The sequence below is a fragment of the Manis javanica genome, chromosome 15 (genome assembly GCF_040802235.1).
Source record: "Manis javanica isolate MJ-LG chromosome 15, MJ_LKY, whole genome shotgun sequence".
Lineage (NCBI taxonomy): Eukaryota > Metazoa > Chordata > Mammalia > Pholidota > Manidae > Manis > Manis javanica.
This window is the reverse complement of record NC_133170.1, coordinates 23996648-24010389: the sequence shown is the minus strand read 5'-3', so window position 1 is coordinate 24010389 and position 13742 is coordinate 23996648. Positions and strand designations below refer to the sequence as shown.

The 13742-nt window shown below is 36.9% G+C and overlaps 1 protein-coding gene across 3 annotated transcripts in view; it reads left to right on the top strand.

The window, feature by feature from the left end:
- The first annotated feature begins 632 nt into the window (after positions 1 to 632).
- KLRG1 (killer cell lectin like receptor G1) overlaps positions 633 to 13742 on the top strand; it is a 77438-nt gene continuing 64328 nt past the window's right edge. For all 3 annotated transcript variants that reach the window (XM_073223889.1, XM_017642092.3, XM_017642093.3), the window contains exons 1-3: positions 633 to 769; positions 6359 to 6463; positions 8859 to 9028. In XM_073223889.1, the coding sequence (XP_073079990.1) occupies positions 688 to 769; positions 6359 to 6463; positions 8859 to 9028 (357 nt within the window). In that variant the 5' untranslated portion in view covers positions 633 to 687. The remainder of the gene's footprint in view (positions 770 to 6358; positions 6464 to 8858; positions 9029 to 13742) is intronic.

Sequence of the window (13742 nt, the reverse complement as noted above, 5' to 3'; positions counted from 1 at the left end):
GTTCCCCTTTAGGTTGTCTTTGCAAATAAAGGTAAGAGAACAGGAAGAGAAAACCTAATGCAATTTCTGACACTGGTAAAGATTAGAGCACAATTTGGAGAATGTTTGGGGGAACATAGGGATACAGCATATTTACAAAATATCTATCTGGGCAATATTCCATTTCTCTCATGATTCCAGGCATCTGTAACCAACAGTCCATTTCTCTATCACATATATACCAAAAGCTCCATGTAACAGTGAAATCAGTCCCTTTTCATTGCATCTATTTTCTCAAAAGGAAACAAAGCAAATACAAAATCTGAGATAAATTCAAAACTAGGAAACACCCCTTTTAATCCCAGTTTCCATAGTTGAAATTCCTGGATTTAAGAGCAATTTTTTCTTGCTCAACTGAATTAGGTGATATGGTGAATCAGTTTAGTATGTATTTAGTGAGCATCTAGAGTGTGGTGAGGCAAAAACAAAAAATTACAGTTGAGAATATTAATTTTTATAAGCAGCCCCAGAATTGGAGTCATTTCTTGAAAAATTACTTCTGTTTTTATCATGCTGGACCTTTTTTTTTTAAACCTTCACACTTCCTGCTAGCAGTTAAGAGATTGGGCTGTTTCCTCACTGGCATGTGTTTCCTCACACTTCTATAATTTTACTCTCTCAACTGAATGCAAAAGATATTAGGTAGAGATGATTGACAATTCAGTTTATTCCATATTAGAATTGTCTTCTGCACCCCAAGAACAGAATGACCAGAGACAGAAGCAAAAAGGTGAGTCAGCCATGTTAGTGTGGAAACCTGTGCAGTGACCATAGACCAGGGGATGAATAAGAGATATGTAAATTTGGAGTAGAGGCTGCAGAAAAATTGAAGTTTACGTGGGGAAGTACTTTGGTTCAGTTCAAAGTCCAGAGTTGGAATATGAAAATTTGGTATATGGTCAAGGATCTGATCTTAAGTTTCAGGTAAATTTTTTTTTAACCATTCACTGTTATGATCTCATCTATGAAACACAAGCTAGGGCATTCTATTATTCTTTAGTGCTCCTAAACTAAAGCAAGAACATTGTTGAGAGAACTTTAACTCTTCAGTAATGTTTGGAGTAACCTTGGACCAGCTGTCTAAATTCCAGGTATCTCTGTTTTTCTGATTATGAAATGAGGGAAAGACGTCAATTTTGCTAATGGGTAATATATTTTTTTAATTGAAGTATAGTTGATATACATTATTATATTGATTTCAAGTATACAACATAGTGACTTAACAGTTGTCTACATTATTAGATGCTCACCCCAACTCATGGTTATTGTTAATATAGAAAGATGTTACAGAATTATTGACTATATTCTCTATGCTGTATTTTCATCCCTGTAACTAATTTATATTATGATTGAGATTTTTGTGCCTCTTTATCCCCTTCCCCTATTTCATTCGTCCTAACTCCTCCCCCAGAGTAATTGCCAGTCCCTTCTTAGTGTCTATGAGTCTATTTGTTTTGTTTGTTTGTTTTGTTTTGTTTTTTTAAGATCCCATATATAAGTGAAATCATATGGTATTTGTCTTTCTTTGCCTGGCTTATTTCACTTAACATAATACCCTCTAGGTCCATTCATGGTGTTGCAAGGGCAAGATTTCTTTCATTTTTATAATAATATTCCATTGCATATGTGTACCATATCTTCTTTATCCATTCATCTATTGATGAAGACTTTGTTTGCTTCTATATCTTGGTTATTCTAAATAATGCAGCAATAAACTTAGGGATGCATATATCTTTTTGATTCAGTAGTTTTGTTTTCTTCAGGTAAATTCCTAAAAGTGGAATAGCTGGATTGTATGGCATTATTTTTTGAGGAGCTTCCATATTGCTTTCCATAGTGGGTGCACCAATTTACATTCCCACCAACAGTGTAGGAAGGTTCCTTTTTCTCTACATCCTTCTTAACACTTGTTTGTTCTTATCTTTTGGATAGTAGCCATTTGCCTGGTGTGAGGTGATATCTCATTGTGGTTTTGATTAGTATTTCCCTGATGATTAGTGATGTAGAGTATCTTTTCATGTGCCTGTTGGCAATCTGTATGTCTTCTTTGGAAAAATGTCTATTCAGGTCCTCTGCACATTTTTTAATTATTATTATTATTTTTTTGGTGTTGAGTTCTATGAGTTATTTATGTATGTTGGATGTTAGCCCCTATCAGATAAATCATTTGCAAATATTTCCACCCATATAATAGGTGGCCTTTTCATTTTGTTAATGGTTTCCCTTGCTGTACTGAAGTTTTTTACTTTGATTTAGTCCCACTTGTTTATTTTTGCTTTTGTTTCCCTTGCCCAGGGAGATGCATCCTGAAAAAATTACTCATAGTTACATTCAAGAGATTCCTGCCTATGTTGTTTTCTAAGAGTTTTATGGTTTCATGTCTTATTTTTAGGTCTTTAATCCATTTCAAGTTTACTTTTGTGTATGGTGTTCAATAGTGATCCAGTTTCATTCTTTTGATGATAACTGTCCAGTTTTCCCAACGCCAGTTATTGAAGACACTGCCTTTTTTCCATTGTATATTTTTGCATCCTTTAAAATGTATTAGTTGATCATATATGCATAGGTTTATTTCTAGGCTCTGTATTCTGTTCCATTGATCTGTGTATCTGTTCTTGTGCTAGAACATACTATTTTAATCACTATAGCATTGTAGTGCAGCTTGAAATCAAGAAGCACAATACTGTCAGCTTTGTTCTTTCCAAAGATTGCTTTGGCTATTTGGAGTCTTTTGTGGTTCTATATAAATTTTAGGATTATTTGCTCTAGTTCATTGAAAAATGCCATTGGTATTTTGATGGGGATTGCATTGAATCTGCAAGTTGCTTTGGGAAGGATGGCCATTTTGGCAATGTTAATTCTTCCTGTCCCTGAGCATGGGATAGGTTTCTGTTTGTGTCTCCTTCATTTTCTTTCATCAATGTCTTATAGTTTTCAGAGTTCAGGTGTTTTACCTCCTTGGTTAGGTTTATTCTAGGAATTTTATTCTTTTTGGTACAATTGTAAATGGAATTGCTTTCTTGATTTTCCTTTTAGCTAGTTTGTTATTAATATATAAGACTGCAACAAATTTCTATATATTCATTTTATATCCTGTAAATTTATTGAATCCATTTATTAGTTTGAATAGTTTTTTGGTGGAGTCTTTAGGGTTTTCTTTATGTAGTACCATGTCACCTACAAAGAGAGAGTTTTACTTCTTCCTTACCAGTTTGGATGTCTTTGGTATTAGTATTACTTTGTCAGAAAAACTGATTCACGTATCTGGGTTTCTGCCCCCGTAGTGTTGCATGAGGATGGGGACAAGGGGTATCAAGAACATATCAAAAACACTACAGATGAGCAGTCCCTGTGACTCTTTGGGGATTTGAGAGTGAAAACATTTTTTTTACTTAGAGCTCTGAAAAATAGTTTCTGAGACAGGCAAATCATACTGTAAGTACCAAAATTAACATTTGATTTTATATCTTAGGCAGTAAACTCCTAATAATGCATGATCTTTAGTGTAGTTCTATAAGCCTTTTTCTTTTTCCTCCTTAGTCTTATTATAATTTTTAGTGTTGTCCTTTGAAAGCATTGGGCTAATTTGCTAAAATATTCCAGTATACTTGAGCATTTAGATTTAGTTCATCTCTATTATTGTAAATAGTACAACATAGGGTATTTTTATTTGTATAGATTTTTCCTTCCTTTGGATTATATATGGGCTAATTTCTAAGGAGTAGAAATGTTTAATCAAAAGGAATGTACATTTAAAGTATAAGTGCAAGGTCACATAGTGGTGATAATTTGGAATGTGAGTATAATTATTTTGATTTCTAGGCAGTTAGGTTTTTATATATACACAGGGCATATTGCACATTCTTATTTATTTCCAGTATGATCATTCCTGCCCTGGCTTTCCAGGGTGCTCTACTTGCAAATGGGAAAATAGATTAGGAGCTTTAAAACATCTTTAAAAAACATCTTTACAAAGTACTACATGCTTATTATAGAAAATAGAGAAACTGTGAAAGCAGAAACAAGAAAATAAAAACCACTAATAATTTTACAACATGGAGATCATCACTATTACTACTTTGATATTTTTTGCGTTTCTGTGCTGACTCTACCAAAGGTACTCCACTAAGAGGCTTTTAATGTGTATATTTTGAAAGTAAACTAAATTTGTGTTTCACTTAATTCTTGAACTGGATTATAGGTAGGCAAATATAATTATGCTTTGATACTTTTTTCCATTTAGCATAACATCTAAAATTAACATTCATTAAATATTCTACAGTCCAAATGCATTTTTTTGTGTGTAAAAAACTAGTGTTTCTAGATTTAAATTATGAATAGGTAATGTTAGGTAGAAAGACAGAGATAAGTGGGATGAAAAGGGGGTGGGGGCCCACCACCAACTCAGGGAGTGAACCAGATTAAACCAGAGAGCCAGCAAGGACTCAGTCCTTTGCCATGTGAGTTCATTCCACATGCTCTGAATCCGGGCTGCCTTTGAGACTTGCTCCAGCTAATGCAGGTGAGATAGGGCAGAGACAACGGACAAGCATCATGATTAATTTTCCTAAAAAAAAATGCCAACATTAGCATAATAAGAAACGGGAGGGACTTATCTTAAGGCAAGGCAAGCAGTCTTAACTCCTGTGCTCCCAATACTGGGGAGTGGACACTGTTTTAGGAATGAAAGATTTGTCCTACAGAATTACCTAGAGAACTGGCTATAGATGATGACATATTATCTCTCATCGGAGATAAACATCATGAGACCACCTGACAAGCCTATGCTCCCCAACCCCACTCCTGACCCTTTACCTTTATCCCATTCTTGAAACTCCTTAAAGGACAGAATCCCAGCTTTTGGGCATGCCTCCTTCTCTCTGAGGTTGCCTGCACTCCCCTTTCTCGGAGTGTGTATTTTCATAAGATTTTTTATTGTTCAACTTACTACATTTTGTCTCCGTGCTTTTCCAGTGGTGTCTTTGTCACTTTGATATTCCGTTCTACTTTCCAGAGTTTAAGCATAAGTCTTCACTCTCTCTGTCCTACTACAGGTTAGTAGGGAATGGCTACTGAGAGCTCTGATTTGGGCTTGCAAGTTCCTGTTGCCTGGGGTGACCCAGACGGAACTGTAGCTACACAGTCATGCTCCTTAGTGGCCTGCCTGAAAATATTTTCTTTGCTTTTAGGAAGTTCTCAGAACATAATCTCAGTCCATCCAGTGCTCTGTGGCTCCCCCAACTCCTGGAGTGGTAGGGACTTAGTTCCCACACCAAGCAGATTCAGGAGGACACTGGACACCAGGGGACACTGGCTTTAGGAGTTGGCAAGGGATTATTCCCTATGCCAAGTGGCAGTTCAAATGAGCTTCCCTTTTCTCCCTCTGTTTTTCCTTCCTCTCTGCTTTATTCAGGTAAACCTGCCTTTATCTGCCTTGACTTTGGCCTGTTCCTCCATTAGAGTATATTCAAATAAAACTTTCATTCTGCTTCACTACGTGTCTCTGCTCTTCAATTCGTTGTTGCTGCAGAGACAAGAACCAAAGAGAACAAACTCATCATCCCAACAGGTAATACATCACATGGTTCAAACTTCAAAAGGTGCAAAATCGGTAAAAAGTCTCCCTTTCCTATCTGTCCTCAATGACCTGTTTCCCCACCCCGAGGCAAAACTGTTACCAGATTCTTGAGTTTACTTTCAGAGATATTAGCATATATTGTTTGGTGGAATGTTTCTTTCCCTTAACTGTATATCTTGAAAATCACTGCATATCTGTAAAAAAGCACATCTTTATTCCTTTGTTAGAAGTTGTATGTGCACTTTAGTGATATATCAAAGAGTATTTGACTGGTGTTTTATTGGTAGACATTTAGGTTAAGCTCAAGCTTTTCCTTCTGCAAATACTGTTGCCCTGAGTACCCTTATAAATATGACATTTTGCACATGGTTATCTGTAGGAAACCTTTCTCATAGAGAAATTGCTGGGTCAAAGGGTAAATGCTATGGCAATTTTGTCTTCCAAAGAGGCTGTACTAGTTTGTATTTTTACCACTAGAGCATGAGACTTGTGTAAGCCACAATGTCAAAGGAAAAAGGTATTCTTAACTTGGTAAGCATGGTGTGTTCCTTGATAGACATGGGGGTGGTTACTCTGGACTTAAGAGCAAGTTCCAACAGATTTGGTAAAGGAATTTTTAGGGTTTGGCTCTCAGTTCCCACAACGCCAAATTCCTTAAAGATCCCAGATACCCTTCCTTGACCTTTCCTTTTCCTTTGTTTATTCTGACTCAAGATTTTGCTTTGGATTCTGTTCTTGCAGCTTTTTTTTCCAGGTCCTCTCTCTCTTGCTATGTGGCAATAGCTTTTGGACTTCTGAATGGCATTCTTGTGAGCTTGATAATATCCCAATGGATTCTGTGCCAAAGTAAGTACTTGCTTAAACCAAAATAAATCTTTTGTTTTGTCCATTTCGTATTATAAAAGCAACCTAACATAACAGAAATTTGAAAAATGAAAAATAATCCCAACAAAATAAATCACCATTTTCTGGGTATGTAGCCAAATCCTCCTAGTCTTTGAATACATTCATTACTGTGAGTGTTTATTCTCATAACAGTATTTCAATCAAGTCCTCTAAAATCTCCCTTACCTTTTTTGTCTTTTAAAGGAAGTCTAGGTGTAGTTCTACTTATTTATGCTTATAATTGTCTATACCTTGCTTTTTAATTTTATATTGTATCATAAACATTTTCCTACCCACTAGTTTATCATGATAATCAAATTATAATTACAATATTAGTTATGTTTACTTTTCACATAATAGAGATATAATATTATAAACATACTGTAATTTTGTTCCAATTAGAGAGTTGTCACTTTTTCTAAAGTGAACTGTTCTGAATTTAGTTCTTCCACATCCTCATATATGATGCTCCAGAGGCTCTCAATTTATTGTTTCACAGTCCAGAGTCCTAACTCAGGTTTATGTTATGTGGGGATGATTGTTGGTGGCAGGTCATAAATACTTTATTCATTAGGATTCTGTGGATTCAGCCTAGGACCTCTACCTCAGACTCAACTCCTACCTTTGACAGAAAGAGACTCCTAGGAAAGTTGGGAATTTCTCATTCAGGTGTGTAATGGCGTATTTGTATGAAAAAGGCACAAATCTATATAAGGTGACAACTTTATAGCTCGATCTCCAGAACTCCAGGTGTCCCCATAAAAAAGTTGTTTACTCTTTACATTAAAAAACTACTCTCTCTACTTTTTAACTCCCAAATCTAGAATATATATGTGATTGATTCTGCAGTTACGTATCTACACACATGCTCACTTGATAGAATGGCTCATACTTGCCTGTTGTGGAATTATGCTTATGGTAAGTGTATTCAGATATGTCTCATGGAAGTAGAAAATCAGTTGAATAATGGAATCTTGGTTGAAATTATTCAATTTCCTCTCATTTTCACAGAACTATAATACAACTGTTTTAAAGGAATGAGAATGTTCTGTATTTAAAAGAATTCAGTGAGAATTGTATCACTTTTTTTCTCTTTTTTTATTGGAATATATTTGATATACAATATTGGTTTCAGACGTATAACATAGTGACTCAGTAATTATATACACTACTACCTCCTTGCCATAGTAAATGTTGTTACCCCATTATCATACCAAGATGATTACAATATTATTGCCTACATTCTCTTTGTTATACCTCCATTCCTATGTCTAACTTATTTTACCATTTGCAGTTTGTACCTCTTTATCCCCTTCACCTATTTCACCTATCTTCCCACCCCCTTCCCTATGGTACCCAACAGTCCGTTTTCATTGTGGGTCTATTTCTTTTCTGTTTGTTTTGTTTCTTAAATTCCACCTCTAAATGAAATAATACGGTATTTGTCTTTCTCTGCCCGGCTTATTTCACTTAAAATGATACCTTCTAGGTCCATCCATGTTGTTGCAAATGGCAAGATTGTTTTCTTCTTATGGCTGAGTAATATTCCTTTGTGTGTATATGTACCACATCTTCTTTATCCATTCACCTATTTATGGGCACTTGGGTTGCTTCCATATCTTTGCTATTGTAAATAATGCTGCAATGAACATAGGTGTGCAGACATCTTTTTGAATTAGTGATTTTCTTTTCTTTGGGTAAATTTCCAGAAGTGAAATTTATCACTTTTCACAGGCATAGGATATCCTCCTGTGTTGGGAAAATTTTTTTTTTGTTATCTAAAGTAAATTCTTTTTTTGCTGAAGTACTAGTCTTTTATCCAATTTCCATTGATGGCAAGCAATCGCATTTGGGATTAAAAAAACTTAAACCAACTTTTATTTTTGTTAAGTTTGCTCTTTCTAGTTTCTGTTCTTTTCTTCTGCAATGTTTTGGGGCATCAGGTTCAGGTTAGGTATTCTGAGAGATTCTGCCTGATTTAAACAGTATACATTATGCAATTACACAGTGTGTGCACTAGGTCTGTGTAGACAGTACACCGTATGTATATATTACATGCACACAAAGATCGCTAGAACAAGTAATGTACTCTCTCCACAGTCCTCAGCCACCTTGTGCCCATTTCCTTCCCTTCACCTTTACTCATAGTTACATCCTGCTTGGTGCAAGGTACAGTAGCAGTGATGGAATTGGCCATTGTGAGGCATTTAATTTGAAGCCATGCATTCTGCATTTCTCTGAACCTTAATCTGTAAGGTGGTGGGACAGGGAAGACACTGGGACTGCCAGATTCCACTTCAGCTCCCATTTCATGGCCAAGCCCATAGAGATGTGAACCAGGTCCTCTTCTTTCTAGGTTCCAAGCACTCCACCTGTGCCAGCTGTTCTAGCTGCCCAGACCTCTGGATGCGGTATGGTGACCATTGTTATTATTTCTCGCTGGAGGAAAAGGACTGGAATTCAAGTCTGGAATTCTGCTTAGCCAAAGACTCACATCTCCTTATGTTGACAGACAACCAGGAAATGGTAAATGCAAATATTTAGCAAATATAGGTCGTTTTGTTGGTGAAAGCTCTTCAAATGTATCTTGTATCCTCTTGTGACGAAGAAGCAGAAGATTCTTGTCTTTCCCCCTCCTTTGCTTTCCTTCTGCCCTTCCTTCCTCCTTTGTACCCCCGCCTTCTTCCCTTTCCTTCCCAACTCCTTACCCTTTCCCTGACTGACCCAATACCCCTCAGCTGTAGAAACCTAGATGTTGCATAGGCGGGCATGATGTGTGTGTGTATGTGTTGGAAGGACAAGGATGATGAGAACTGCCAAGAGGAATTAAACGAAAAATGCAGGTCTAATTAAAAGAAAGCATTAGATACAGAAACATGTGGCCCAACAGCAAGGAAGCAGCAGTTTCTTGTATAAAAGCTGGTAGAACTTGGGAGGAGGGGAACTGAGGTATAATGGAGACCAAGAGACCATAGTAAGGGCTTAATTCCTTTCTTTTTAATGGTTTCCCTTCATTCATTGGACTTCACTAAGTTCCAGGGTAGGAAACAAATGGGGTTGTGGGGTGGTGGGGTGGGGTGTGTGTGAGGAGGAAGCAGTTCCAGAAAGCTGGGAAAGGAGGGAAACCATGTATGTGTGTGTACATGTGCATGTATGGTCTTGAACTTGCAGAGCCAATCTGGTGGGCTCCGCTTCCTTCAGGCCTCTCAGATCCTTCCTGTCCGCTCAGAAGTCTCCTGCAGGAGAGCTCTTTATTAATCTTAGAGCATCTCAAGGTAATAAAAGGAGTTGACATTTTGAGGTAACCTGGCAGAGATCAATTGAATTCCAACTTGTCACTGTAAATAACACCTACAGGCATACCTCAGATATTGGCGTTTGGTTCCAGACCAATGCAATGAAGTGAATATCACAATAAAGCAAGTCAAGTGAATTTTTTGGTTTTGCTGTACATATAAGTTATGTCTACACTATACTGTAGTCTATTTTTTTTCTCTGTAAAGTATAGTTTATTTGGCAGAAAAGGAAACAACTTCTGAGAGAATCAGAATTATGGTGCAGCTGGGGGTTCCCACTGAAGGGTAGCAGAATACGCCACCCAAAACAGGAGTTTAGGACATGCCACCTCAAAATATGCTGCTTTGGGATATTGATGGTTCTGAGCTGTAGGCACTTGAGCATATATTATAGCTTATTAAGTGTGCAGTCACATTATGTTAAAAAAAAAAACCAATGCACAGACCTTAATAAAAATATACTTTATTGCTAAAAAAAATTCTAATCATCATCTGAGCTTCCAGGGAGTCATCTTTTTGCTGGTGGAGGGTGCTGCCTTGATACTGATGGCTGCTGATGGATTAGGCACGTGGTTGCTGAAGGTGGAGTGGCTTCAATTTCTTAAAAGCAGAGAATGAAGTTTGCTGCATTGATTGGCTCATCCTTTTGTGCATGGCAGGTGGTTTTGATAGCTTTTACTCATAGTAGAACTTCTTTCAAATTAGGGTCAATTCTCTCAAACCCTGATGATGCTTTATCAACTGGGTTTTTTATAATATTCTAAATCCCTTGTTATTTCAACAATTTTCACAGCATCTTCACCAGGAGTATATTCAATCCCAAGAAACCACTTTATTTGTTCTCCCATAAGAAGCAACTCCTCATCTGTTAAAATTTTATCATGAGATGCAGCAATTCAGTCACATCTCCAGGCTCCATGTATAATTCTTGTTCTCTTACTGTTTCTACCACATCTGCAGTTACTTCTTCTACTGGAGTCTTAAACCCCTCAAAGTTCATGAGAGCCGGACTTCTTCCAAACTCCTGTTAATGTTGATATTTTGATCTCTTCCCATGAATCATAAATATTCTTAGTGACATCTAGAATCGTGAGTCCTTACCAGGAAGCTTTCAATTTACTTTGCCCAGAACCATCAGAGGAATCACTATCTATGGCAGCTACAACCTTATGCAATGTATTTCTTCAATAATAATACTTGAAATTACTCCTTGATCCATGGGCTGCAGAATGGATGTTGTGTCAGAAGGCATGAAAACATTAATCTCATTTTGCATTTCCATCAGAGCTCTTGGGTGAAGAGGTAATGAGCAGTAATATTTTGGAGGAATTTTTTGCTGAGCAGTAGGTCCTAACAGTGGCCTCATTAAAATATTCAATAAATTGTGCTGTTGTCTAGGCTTTGTTGTTCCATTTATGGAGCACAGGCAGAGTAGGTTTAGCATAATTCTTAAGAGTCTTTGGATTTTTGGAATGGTAAATGATCACTGGCTTCAAGTTACCAGCTGAATTAGTCCCTAAAAAGAGAGTCAGGCTGTCCTTTGAAGCTTTGAAGCCAGGCATTGACTTCTTTCTAGCTGTGAAAGTCAGAGATGGCATCTTCTTCCAATAGGAGGCTGTTCCGTCTACATTCAAAAATGAAATTTAGTGTAGATACCTTCATGGAGCATCTTAGCTAGATCTTCTGGGTAGCTTGCTGCAGATTCTCCATCAGCACTTGCCGCTTCTCCTTGTACTTTTATGTTATGGAGATGGCTTCTTTCCTCAAACCCCATGAACCAACCTCTGCTGGCTTCAGAGTTTTCTTCTGCAGCTTCCTCACCAATCTCAGCCTTCATAGAATTAAAGAGAGTTAGGGCTTTGCTCTGGATTAGGGTTTGGCTTAAGGAGATGTTGTAACTGGTTTGATCTTCTATCCAGACCGCTAAAACTTTCTCCATAGAGCAATAAGGCTGTTTTGCTTTCTTATTATTCCTGTGTTCATTGGAGTAGCACTTTTAACTTACTTCAAGAATTTTTCCTTTGCATTCACAACTTGGCTAACTCTTTGGTACAAGAGGCCTAGCTTTCAGCCTACTCACTTTTCCACATGCTGTCCTCACTGAGCCTAATCATCTCTAGCTTCTGATTTAATGTGAGATATGTGCAACTCTTCTTTTCACTAGTACACTTAGAAGCAGTACTAGGGATATTAATTGGCCTAATTTCAATATTGGTGTGTTTCAGTGAGTAAGTAGGCCTGAGGAGTGAGAGAGAGAGATGGGGGGATGGCTGGTCAGTTAAGCAGTCAGAACACACACATTTATCAGCTAAGGTTGTCATCTTATGTGGGTCCAGTTATGGTGCCCCAAAACAATTATGATAGTAACATCAAAGATCACGGGATATAGATCACCATAACAAATATTATAATAATGAAAAAGTTTGAAATATTGCAAGAATGACCTAAATGTGACACAGAGACATGAAATGAGCAAATGCTTTTGGAAAAGTGGCACCGATGGGCTTGCTCAAGGCAAGGTTTTCACAAAGTTTCAATTTGTATCTACAAAGTGCAATAAAGCAAAACACAGTAAAACAAGGTATGCCTGTACAAAGAAAATAAGAAAGCCTAGTTATGTTTTTAGTGCTAATTTCATGCTGATTTTGTGTTTTGATATTGCTTTCTGTATTCTTTTTTGGGTAGAACCAAGTCACAGAGAACAGTTTATTAAGAATTCAACTATATTAACATCCTTTGGGGAAATTCAGAGTGATAATTACTCTAAAGCAATTGGGGAGAATATATAGTTCTAAATTTATAACTTCCTATTTGAAGGAAAGATTAAAGCATCTAGATTTTTGTTTTCTATCAAAGGAATACTCATTCCTTTGAAATTCTGCATAGAATCTAACTCCAAATCAGTCTACTTCTGTGGCTTACTTTTCCATTTTGCCTTACCTAAAATAGGTGGCAGAATGCTTTGGAGTCAGCTCATTATACATAGGAAATCTTGGTTTTGTAGCAACAGGTAATAATCTTGCTTTCCGGACTTTTTTGCAACAGCTCCTCTCCTTTCCTCTGCATCCGATGATGTGAGCTGACTGACATCAATAGCAGAAGTGTACAAAGAGCTTGAAACACTGCTGGGCAAATACTGATAAACAGGGTAGTGAGTCATAATGCAAAACATGGCCACAGAGAATTGTGGTGTGGCAGCTGCTGAAAATTACACACTGTAATAATGAAAGATGAGGAGAAAAGTGGGTAAGGCATAGAATATTTGGAAGTTGGAGATATTTCTGTTTCTCTGAGGTGCCCTAGAGGAATGGAGGAATATTAGAGGTATTTTGTCTTTCCTTTCTTTCTTTACCTTTCTTGAATCCTGCCTCTACAGTTGAGTCAGCTAAACAGAGTTGGATTTGCTACATTTCCGATGTTTAAAAATAAGTTGAAACATGATACTTAAATGTGTTAGCTAAATTTTCAAGTAATATGCTTAATCTGTTTTTTTAATTCAACCTCCATATACATTTTCAAGTGAAATACCTCTAAATTTAGAGCAATAGATCTGATTGATTTTGGACTTTATGAGTGGTTTGTATTATCCATTTTTCAAATGGATAACCACATCTATTGCTTGAAATACTTCTGAAAAGTTGTCTGGAGATGGAAGACATATTAATGATGTTAGAGTTGACTCATTAGGGGCTAGGGGTGCTGATCCGAATGCAGTTGAAAATCCACACAAAACTTTTGACTTCCCATAAACTTAACTACTGATAGCCTACTGTTGAACGGATGCCTTATTGATAACACAAATAGGGGATTCATGCATATTTTGTGTTATTTGTGTTACATTCTTACAAAAAAGTAAGCTGGAGGAAAGGAAATGTTTTTTGAAATTGTTGAATATCTCCAAAAAACTTACCAATTCATTTATTAGAATAAATCCCCATGAGTGG